An 11,948-nucleotide genomic window follows, 5' to 3' on the forward strand; every position below is an offset into this window, starting at 1 on the left:
TATTTGATCTTGTAGGCTCCGTATCCAAAACGTTATTTGGTACTTTGGATGAAAACGATCTTGCAGTCATTAACCAAAACATCGACAAACTATTCGATGATGGAAATACACTCAAGACTATTGTAGCAAATCAAACAGCCTTGATTCGTAAAATAATCAGTTCAAATAATCTTAAACACTTGGAAGACATGCAAGATCATTTGAATCATATAGAGCAGCAAATAAACAAATCAGACGCTTTAACCAAATTAATCATTCAGACCGAAGGCGCTATTTATGATTTACATTTCACTTTAGACGAAACTATAAATGCCATAGTACTAGCAAAGCAAGGGATCATTAGCACTCAAATTATCGACGAACAAACATTTATAAACGCATATAAAGCAACATTTGAGAGTGAAATCTTGAACTCAGCCATTGCGCCAAAAATTGAGAACTTTCAATTTATATTGGATATTTCCGATCTTAAAGCATTTACGTTAAAAGACAAAATGTTTTTCAAGGTTTCAATCCCAATTATTAACGAACAAGAATGGGATATAAATGTAGTTTATCCTATTCCTAGCAGAAAGGGAAATGTATTTATGATCCCTCAGTATTGTAAAACGAGAGCGAGTATCACCATCTGTAGAGAAGCACAACCGATTCATGATAGGCGTAAGGGAAATGATTGCGTCTCAGAATTAATTAGCTACGATAGAGTTTCGAGAATTTGTCAACTTGTAGTACTTAAAATCAATGAAATCAGTTTTATACCTCTGAAAGACCCAAACCAATATATTGCCGTGCCAGAAAAATCAATTACTATAGATTCAATTTGTGGAAAAACTTTCGGCAGTATAACACTGAATGGTCCAACACTACTGCGATCTAATCTATAACAACGAACATATGAAAATAGGCGAATCACGAAAGAATGTAAGCTTCGAAATCCATTTCAAAGAAATTTATACTCCTAATGGAAGCAATTATGATATTATACTAACTAAATTAGAACAAACTCCAAAAATTATAAACAAGTTAGAAAGATACACCCGAACTATAGCACAATTAGAAGATCAAACGAATGGATTACAGTTTACACATAGAATTGAAAATGTCAAAAGTTGGGGTATATCTGTTCTACAAATCGCCGGTTATACATGTCTAGGAGCTATAAGCCTATGGGGACTAAACAAATTAGGCGTATTAGACTGCATAAAAGGTTGTTTACCCAGTAAACTATGATTTCACATACTCTGTTGTAAGACCAAAACACATAACGCTAACAATAATATTAATAATCAACTACAACCCAGCGCACCGACAACTACTAATGGTTATTCAGAACCATTACTGATAAACATACCACAACCATCCAGACCACAGATATCTGAGGAAATCCTCTTTGAACCAAGAAGAGTGAAGTTCCACAAGTCCATCCTCAAAAGGCAATAATTTGGAGGACCAAATACAATCCAAGAAGGGGGGAGTGTAACCACCAATGTTTTTCCGCCTACAAAGGATACACCCACGACACTCCACTCCCACTCCAGTCGCTGATAAGAAGATGTATGAAAGAGGGACCCCAAACCGCAGCAGTCAGTTATCATTCCTCAGCTATCGGGAATCCATTGCTCGGACCAAGCGCTCGATATTCGTAAACTTTTACTTTTTGTAACCTTCGATACTTTTAATAAATCGTGAGAGTTGGGCTACGGCTCAGCTCTTCCTTTTTTTATATTTAGTCACGAATTATTACGTGACCCGTTCGCGGATAATCGTTTATACGACGCGTTCGCGGATAATCGTTTATTCGACGCGTTCGTTCGGCAGTCGACATTTCACTACCAAAAAATCCAGGCCTCGACCGTGGGCCCTTGTCGTTTGTCATTCGGCCGTCCGAGGAAATGACTCCCGATACCATTTTCTTCGAAGCGCAGGGTACCGCCATATGAAATAAACAAGATATGCAGAGACGTAAACTGCGGCCGAACACGTTCTAAAATCTGACCCTATTTCGGCATTTATATTAAGAACGCGAATATATGTATGATTAGTGTCTTTTTTATCGTTGTTAGTACTAAATGAAACCCTCTTGTGACATAATTTGCGTTTTGTACAATGTAAATCACATTAATCATTAATTCATACGAAAATCTTAAGCAAGAGTTTCTTACGGTTTTTGACAAGACATACCACGTAAATGCCTTAGAACTGCTGTAGCATCAATTGCAAAATGTTAATTACATTTTAACATATGAAAAGTGCGATGCCCCTCCCCAAACCTTACATGTGCATAGGTAAACATAATAAAAAGAATAGATTATTAATTTATACAATATAACACACTTCTTTTTCTATACGTTTTTAATCCGGGGGCACAAAAATTCGGACAAGCCAGGAAACTGATACATCTACTCTAGTAAAACAAATTATTATTTCAATGTAGTCTCACAACAATTATTTTAAATCCTACAAACTGTACATAATTTAATAATTTATAATAATGAACTCTTGAAAATTTTCGCCTCTTTTTATAATTTTCTATACAATTTAATTAAAAATCTATGGTGTACGAGTTAAATACTAGTAAAAGAAAATGATTATTAATGTATTATTTCATCAATATAACAACGTTTCATTCAAAAATTCTCCAATAGATTCATTAACATTTTTTACTATTACGAAATTTATTAAATTCAAAGAATTGGAATTGAACAGCGAGAAAGCAGTAATAAAACGTGTCAAAAAATGCGATGAGAAAACATTGAAGGGAGAATTACTTCGTCCACTAGATGAACCCACAATTCGTATTGTTAATTGCATATATTGTTTCATCAGTAGAAGTCGGCAAAATTATTGATATGTGTTAGATTGTTATTAACACAGTACTATAACAGATTGAGGTTGTTTAGAATGACAAGTGCTCCTCATCTGTCACATGGGAATTTTTGTTTTATAACATTCAATAACAGGACCAATACATATTTATACTTTTTTAAGATTATGTTTTTTAAATTTAACAAGGCAATTATAGCATTGAATGAGGTAGAGTGCAGGTCTTATATAGCCAGAACATATCTCTTCTTCGAGGTTGTAGCTTCAGTATGATCATTGCTATCAATCTGTCCAGTAGAAGATCTTTTTCTCTGATATAAACTATCACTACAAAATTTTTTGAGTGAATTTCCCTCCGCTTTATTTCGCAATTGTGCTATGCTTTCCATACATTCGTCTTCAGACGATAGTGGTTCTTTTACATCATTTGTTCCCAAATTTTGGTTATTCACTTGGCAGTATCTAATTGACGAGTATCCACTGCGGAATTCATAAAATTGTATTCATAAAATATGTTTAAAATGATATTTCTATTCATAAATATTTATCATACACATACTTTTTTTTTCTGAATAGTTGATGGAAGCCTCTATTTTCACTTAATTCAGCTAATTTGAATAAAAACCTTTCATCATGACTAATTACGACGAGTTGGAAGTTCTTCTGATATTGGGATCGTAATTTGACAACACTGTAATGTAAAACGACGTTCACGATTCATGTATTCAATTAAACTGATGTTAATACTAATGATTCCAACATACGTGGCTAATGCATCTGCTAAACTGTCTGCATTTTCTTGATCTAAATTTGTTGTTGGTTCGTCCAAGGCAAGAATTCCGCAATCTTTGCAGAAAGTCTCCGCTAAGGCAAGTCTTATAATTATAGAGGCTAGAACCTGAAATCAGCATTCTATAAATGAACAAATTTACTGTTTTTAGCAACTACGTTTCTGCTAAAGGATACTTTACTCTTTGTCCAGCACTGCAGCGACCCCTCATGTCAATTTCATGACCATGTTTTGTTTGAACCAATTTATAGGTGTATGATCTTTTTGCACCACCTACAGATTTGGTAGCGTCCGTACGAATTTCTATGGAAGTAGTATCGGAACCAGTATATACAAGTTTCCACAGCCTCTTCATAATTCTGTTGACCGATGCCATACGGTCTTCGTGAAATTTTAGGACAGCTCTGTCCAGTGTTTGACTGTACACTTTCAAAGTTGATATCGTTTGTTTTACAGTCTGATTTAAGAGAGAGATAAGTTAAAGCAATATCATACAATGTCATACGAACATACTATAAAGTAGGGTATTGTTACATTACCGTTATCTCTATACATTTTCTCTTATATCTTTTATGTGCTAGTTTGTACAGGTCCTGCTTCAATTCTTTTGTACCCTGCTCTACGACTAGTTCTAATTCCTCTTGGTTACCTATTGAGATGTTTCTCTGTGAACAGAATTTGAAATATATTACATATCCACAAAGAAAAATTGTTTTAGTTAATATTAAGTTAATGTATTACAGGAAACGTTAAATGTTTAGTAAATTATTTTTATCAGAATTAAAGAAAAGCAAGACCAAAAAATATCTGCAATATTGTTGTATGCTCTATTTCAATCCTTGTTGAATAAATAATTCTTTAAAATTAACTTAAATAATCTACCTGTCTCAGGAGGACTTCTTCTCGCTCGCGCATGTTCTGCAACTCTTCCATAATTTGAGTATAATTTATAGACATCAACTCATTTCTTAAATCTGAATATTCTTGTTGTAAAGTTTTAGATTTCTCCCTCTCTCTCCGTAACTGTACATTATCAGATAAATTTCTTTTTAGAACTTCGTGAAGAGTGATTTGTTCTTTCAGTTTGTTTATATCTGCTTCAGATTTGCTTTTCTCAGATCGAAAATTCTTAATTGAGATTTCATAACGTTTGATCTTATTTTCGGAATGTTCTAAAGCTTCAGGAATTTTACGGTACACAAATGCATCGACATCATCTTGTATTTTTTCTAAATCGGATAAACGTCTAAACCCTTCAGCTAATATTTTTCTATCCATTTCCTGTTTCTCCCAATTTTCTTTCTTCTTCTTCTCTAATTTTTCGATTCCTAAAGTTAGATTGCCTTCGGCTACTGTACATTTTTGCTTCAAATCATCCACCAATTTCCCCAACAAAACCTCCTTCGAGTATAGTGTTTCCAGTTTCTCTTGTAACTGTTTTACTTCTTGCACACCTGCACGTATTTTCAATTGTTCTTCATGTAATGCGTTTAATTCCTCCCGAGCGTTATACAGTTTTTCATTCTGTGTATTTATCGAGGACTGCAAATTTTCGATATCACGACGAATGGTTTTCAATAGCGTTTTCAACTCATCCCTTTCTCTTTGAGCTTCTTCAATGCTACGCTCTGATTTAATGCCTAGATGTAAAAAAATATTTGTTGTAATTTGTATATTAAGCTTCAAGTATTTAAGACCACTTATATACCTGCATTAATCATGCGTGTTTTGAAACTGTCAATCGTCTGTTTATGTTTTGTTATGTCATCAATGCATCTATCCCATAACACAATATCACTCATGATATTTTGGATCAACGTTAATCTCTTTTCGGGATCAGATTTCTTGTTTTTTAATTCCGTTATAGACGTCTGTAATTTTGCTAGTTCAGATTTAGACTTTCCTAAATTATTCCTATAAATTATGATTACATTACTATAAATTTAATAAAACAAGATGAAAAGAAATACATTGAAAATAAACTTTAATATACTTACATTAAATTTTCCAGCTCATTTTCTTCAAAGTGTACTATTTTTTCGATCACTGGTTTCAGCTGCAACATCTTATCATATTTTTCTTGCTGTATTTCCAATTCTGATTCACATTTTTTTAAACGGTTTGGGTGGCTTTCCATTTCGTTTTCCATTTCCCTTAACAAATTCTCAACAGCTTGGCGTTCTTCAAAACCTCTGTGACATAAAGGGCAAGAAGGACTTGTTTCCTTCAATTGTTTCATATAATCCTTATAAGCAACTCCTTGATGAGCATATAAACCTCTTTTATCTTGTAAATCTTTTAATTTTCTGGATTGCAATAACACAGACTCATCAAAATCTTGATATTTACAAAACAAAGAAACTTGTGCTTTGTCAGCTGAAAAAGAAAAATTTATCATTGATAATGAATTGATTTCGAACTTACAAAATAGCATTTAACTCACATTCTATTTCCTTCCTTTTTTTATGAAGCTCACTCTCAACATGCGATATTGTTGTTTGTAATGTATTAGATCGAATTTCTTCCATTTGAATTTGGTGATTAATAGATTCTATTTGGCTTGTCTAGAAAATTAATATAATCAATTTTATTAATAATAGAAATAAATTGTGGAAGTTTGTGTAATTTTAATAACAGTTTGTAAGTACCAATTCTCTTTGAGTTGTATCTACTTTATTTTTTAATTTAATTTGTGTCAATTCTTTGACATCCACTAAGTTTTTTATAATTTCTTCATATTTATCTTTTAACTTCTGTAATTCCTTTTCCTTCGATACTAATGAATTATTATGCAATTCCAGTTCGGCTTGTAACGAACTTTGTTTTAATAATGAAGTTATTTCCTCGTCGACAGCGTTCAACTTCGCTTCGGTTTCATCTCTTAATTTTATTTTACCAGTAACTTCCTCCTTCGCTGTATTTACATTCAATGTTTCATTCAAATGTTCAATTTTAGTTTTTGCCGTTTGCATTTTGGATTCTATGGTGTTTAAGTTATTAGCAGCATCTCCAAGCTTAAAATTAAATTAAATGTATTATACTAATATATGCATTCTTATCAAACAATAATTTGATACAGGTTGTGAGATATACCCGTATTTTCTCCAATTTTATTTTATGAATTTCATCTCTCGTAGCAACTACTTCACTTTCTTTCATATTTTTTTCGGATTCACTTTTCGAATATTCATTGCGCAGTATGTCCACTTGTTTTTGTAATTCTTTTTCCTCTCCTGCTCTTCTTGCTCTATTGTCCTCTCCAATGTGTTCTAACTCTTGGAATTTTTCTCGTAATCTTTTGGTTAAAGCTAGAACTTCTACAACATTAAAAACAATTCAAATGTATAGTAACTTAAAAATATCCATTTCAGTTCTGGAATGTGTAATAGCATTCGAACCTATTTCCGAAACACTAGAATCTATAGTATCCAGTTGCCATGCCATTAATGCTTCATTTAATATTTTATTGCGATTAGTAACTTTTCTTTCCTGATCTTTAACTTGTTGTTTTAAAGAACCACTGGTGACATTTTCTCTGGCTAATAAATTTGATATCTTGGTCTCCTCTTCAGCAATTTCTTTTACTCTTGTCTGAAACTAAATATGTAAAAAATAAATGCAAATTCAAAGTTTGAAGATATTTATTAACTGGTAACAAGTATTGTACCTCTTTTATGGTATCAACTTTTCCTTTTAATTTTTCATCAAACGTTTCTATCTCAGCAAATAATTCTGTCATCGAACCATCAAACTCTTCTTCTATATTTTCTTCTAATCTGTCTATGTGCTGTTTACATAAATTATACTCTGTTTTCTTGCTTTCTGAAAAAAGATTGCATTTATAAACATATAAGCTTTCATCGAAAAAAAAGTTTCATAAATGTTTTAAAGGAATTACTTTCTCGAATTTGTAAATCTTTATAGTTAGTAGCCACTTTTTCAAAATTTTTAATCCTCTGAACTAAAGGTTCCAATTCATTTTTAATTTCCTCTACTTTTTCTATTGCAGTCTTCAATCGTCTTCTCTGATCTCTCAATGTTTTTTCTTTGTCTTCTACTTGAGAAACGATTATACGACATGAATTTTGTTCTTCTTGTAATAATTTCAACTTTGTAGTATATTCTTTCATCAGTTTTATGATACTTTCAATTGCTTTATTGTAATTTGTGCTGTCAAAGATTTCATCAAATTTTTCTTTTAATTTTTTGCCCTCGTTAAATGGCCAACTCAGATCTTCCTGGTGGCAAAATATAACGTAATCCAAAATTGGTTTGGACACACCCATTATTAATGAAAGTTCTGTATCGACATTAACGCATCTGTTGGTGATCGATACGACCTTGTCTGTACCCTTGTTCAGTCTACTCAATGTATTATCAAGGGTCTTTAATTTTTGTGTCCCAGTTATTCTAGAGCATTCTAGTGTTCTGCATATTGTAATTATATTTCCTTTTCTATCCACTATTTCGGCCTTTATAACAGCTCGGACCTGTACAAAAATAAGAATGCTAATGAAATGAATAGTAATAAAACTATACACGTGATAGCAAACAATTTTACCGAGGATGTCATTGTCAAAGCCGGGTCGTGTATAAAGAATTTTCCACGCTCTGAATTGGGAGGAAATTCGCCGCAAGTGACATATTTCAGTGCTTCGATAATTGTTGTTTTTCCAGTGCCATTTGGACCAAGAATAAGTGTCAGTGGTCGAGAAAATCGAATTATTGCTTCTTCGTTTTCATCGCCGAAATTACGAATACCCCGTAATGAAAGTCTTCTTATACGTGACATTGTTTATGATATACTACTGTAGTTCGAATCAAAATAATTCAACACGTTAAATAAATATATTACTTTGCGAATGATACCGTTAATAAATATAAAATATGTATAGTACACGAATTTTATTGCAATACAAATATCTACAGTTCAATGGGTGCGATTTACTGTAACCAAATGAACAGTGAAGACACCGAGTGAATGAAGTCAGCGATGAAACATTTAAAGATTTTCTAACTTAACGCCGTTGGCGGTAGAGTGATGAACTTTTGGTAACTCGGTGTGCGACGGGGCAAGGAATTTTCACGTTAGGAAGGTTTATTAAAAGGGTAAAATCTAAAGGACACATTTGGTAAAAAACAACCTTCCAATCAAGTTCGAAAGAGATTCGTTGCTTACTAAGCTAGCCATATATGATGGACAGTTCGGCCAAAATATTAACTCTTACGTAAAAAAAATGTTAAGTTATGTTACAAGTGCTTTAAATTTGGGCATAGAAAAACTCAATGTAGATCTAACATCAGTCTATGCTTTATCTATGGAGATGATTATTATGGAATCTGTAATAGAGGGAGCTCGAAATGTAAATAACTGACAAAAAAGTCACGCGACCACAAACAAAGACTGCATATCGTACCAGATTGAAAGTTTCCAAATAAGTCTTTCCTAGAATGGAGAAGAATTGCAATGCAAGAAGTGAGAATAAGAGGGAAAGTAGACACTATACTTAGAGACGAAGATTCGTCGAATGATGAAGACGATGACATACATATAGATACAGGAAAATACCTAAAACTAGGATTCAAAAAGAAAAGCACAATTAATATAAAAAAAAGTGGGAAAACAAACCTGCACTCATTCAAGAAAAGTAATCCTCATGGGATAGAAGCAAGGATAAAGAACAATGGGATGAGATGAGAAGATCTGGAAGACAAATAAAGAAAGGAATAGAAATGGTAAAGAGAGTAGAAGAAGGAGACAGAATAATCAGAAATAAACATAGCTTCGAATGGAATAAAATAGACAATAGCACTAGCTTGAGTGAGCAGAGAGAACAAGAAATTAGGGTAAAGCAAGTAGACTCAAAGAAGGAAGAATGATAGATGAAATTTTTTATACGTGGCAAAAGCATGCGACATTACGGAGACTAGCCAATAAATTGCAAAAAACAAAAGAACGAATAAGGAAAGAAACATCAACAATCTTGAAGAAAACAATAGAGAATATAAAACAACTGAACAAGGGAACAAATTGACATGGAATAAAGAAGTAGCACCCGAAACCTCTCGAGGAAAAATTAACGCGAGAATAAAGAATAAAATCATACCCAACAATGAAAACCACAAGCACTAAAGAAGACAAGAAAGATGAACTCTTCTTTCGTACTGGACGGAGTTTTGCCGGCGATTAAAAGGGACGAAATAATTTGGACAGTCACGTTTAATGTGTATAAATACACATAATATAGTATAGACACTCAAAATATATTTACGATATAAACCGATAACAAATTTTTAGCGAACTAGATAACATTGAACCATCAAACTCTTCTATATTTTCTTCTAATAACATTTTTTATATTATGTTTTCTTCTAATTCTTATTTTCTACTTGTGGAACAATTAAAGGACAAGAATTCTGTTTCTCTTGGAAATAATTTAATATTTGTAGTCAATTCATTCATATATTTTATAGTACTTTCAAGTGCTTTATTAAGATTTGTATTGTCAAATTTTTAGAGATATTTGTTAACCGTTGTTCTTTTTACATAGTTTTATGGGAATATATTTGTACGAAGATATTGAAGACCAGTTCAATTGACAAGAAAGTGTCTACACCAGCAATGAAAGGATTAGGATACCTATGGAAACTACTTTAGTGTGAACCCTGGCACATGCTAGGCCTTTTCGACCTCAGGTCTCTGGCAGGACCGGCCTGGCGCCGAGTGGTTTACATCCTTCTGTCTTTCACAGGCTCCTCTATTTAGTAATAACAGCTCTTTTTAGGGCCTCGAATGAAAGGAAAATTCGTCCTTATTCACTCTAAGAGTGAGATTGTCGATGCCCAAATAAAATACACTTTTCCACGTAACCCAAACCTACAAATAACACAGCCATTTCTTGATATTTGTAGATTGCGGATCAAACTTTTTACTAGACGTGTTGAAATTGTTTCATATTGCTTTTTAATATTTTTTCCAGTAAATTGTTCCAATCTTCAATAATTCCTAATTCTAATTCTCTAAAACTCTGAGTTTGAGAATTCTTTTGTAGGTAATTACTAAATTAAATATGTTATTTTTTTAAGAGAAAATGAATGTGAGTTTCCGCTTTGTTTTCCAAATATTTAAAAGTAAAAATCATATAAAATTGCGAAATTATTCGTTGCTTTCAAAACTCCTCGTAGAGTAGAATATTGATTGCCAGCCGTCACAGTTGACAAGTATTAGGATGATTGAATTAACAATATTTTGTAGATCATATACTAGAAAGTAGTAGCTAAAATGTAGCTTACAGATTTTCAAAAGTTTTAATAATTGTAGAAATGGTCATCATTTCAAGGTGACGTTTCAATGGCTATCCTACGGGACGAAACGTATAAGTCGAATATCGCGCCGAGTGTTTCAGTTGAAGCGTACAGTGAGACCGCCTAGGTTTCTCGTCTGTGTGGACACTCGACATATAGAGCTCACAGGTTTCTTTCTCTCTCTCAATCAGACCCCGTTCTCTTTCTAAACCAACTGCACGGAGTTGGATGTGCATTAAAATGGTAGGGATAAAAGTGCTCGGAAAGAAACTCGCTATGAGGAGGTACATACTCCATAGTACATAATGCAAGTATGGACTATAGGTTTGGATAAAAAAATATGTTTGCCCAAGTATGGACAATATACATATAGAATATATTGTAATTTTTGCACTCCCGTATCCCGTTTTCAATTGAGCATTACTAATGTAATCTACGAACTCACGCCAAGTTACCAAAAGTTCATCACTACATTGTCGACGGCGCTGAGTTACAACACTGGTTGTATGGTTGATTCATTTATTCCCCTAATCTAACCATGGGCATGGTCCTCATTTAACTCTGTTCATAACATAACCTTAAAACTTAATATGTACAATGTTTACACGTGACACTAAATGTTAAGCTTTATTTTCAAAAGTATTACGATATGTATTCATTTTGGCGTTCTTTATTTATTGCAATAAATGGTAAATACATCTCAGAAATAATAAATTAATATACCTTGGAGCTGTTAATGTTATTTATCTGATACATATTTAATTGTTGTATTCACTATGATGAGTGAAAGAAAGTTCGAAGAAGAAAATAGAAACAAACAAAATAGCGGTGATTATCCTTTGGAAGTAATACAAACCAAACGAATTCTGTCTCGTTTTAAATCAGAGACTGGTGAAATATATATTACTTGGTGGTTTATTAGATTTACCTATAAACATATCTATTGACAAATTGCAAACAATCTTTAATGCTCTTCTACAAAATGAGGAAACAGTATGTTTTGCATTTTATGTGAACGATGTAGAAATTA

At 32.8% G+C, this 11,948-nt stretch overlaps 1 protein-coding gene across 1 annotated transcript; it reads right to left on the bottom strand.

The window, feature by feature from the left end:
• Positions 1 to 2,796: 2,796 nt before the first annotated feature.
• On the bottom strand, positions 2,797 to 8,559 carry LOC117220355 (DNA repair protein RAD50.L). The gene is made up of 15 exons (XM_033470230.2): positions 8,175 to 8,559; positions 7,512 to 8,103; positions 7,281 to 7,435; positions 7,012 to 7,210; positions 6,707 to 6,930; positions 6,262 to 6,627; positions 6,057 to 6,177; positions 5,611 to 5,989; positions 5,322 to 5,527; positions 4,496 to 5,253; positions 4,153 to 4,278; positions 3,795 to 4,070; positions 3,588 to 3,721; positions 3,383 to 3,514; positions 2,797 to 3,303 (listed from the first exon to the last, which is right to left on the bottom strand). Exons 1-15 carry the CDS (start codon positions 8,403 to 8,405, stop codon positions 3,048 to 3,050), a joined length of 4,155 nt encoding a protein of 1,384 aa, XP_033326121.2. The 5' UTR covers positions 8,406 to 8,559; the 3' UTR covers positions 2,797 to 3,047.
• Between the last annotated feature and the right edge of the window lie 3,389 nt (positions 8,560 to 11,948).

Source organism: Megalopta genalis, chromosome 16 (genome assembly GCF_051020955.1).
Source record: "Megalopta genalis isolate 19385.01 chromosome 16, iyMegGena1_principal, whole genome shotgun sequence".
Taxonomy (NCBI): domain Eukaryota; kingdom Metazoa; phylum Arthropoda; class Insecta; order Hymenoptera; family Halictidae; genus Megalopta; species Megalopta genalis.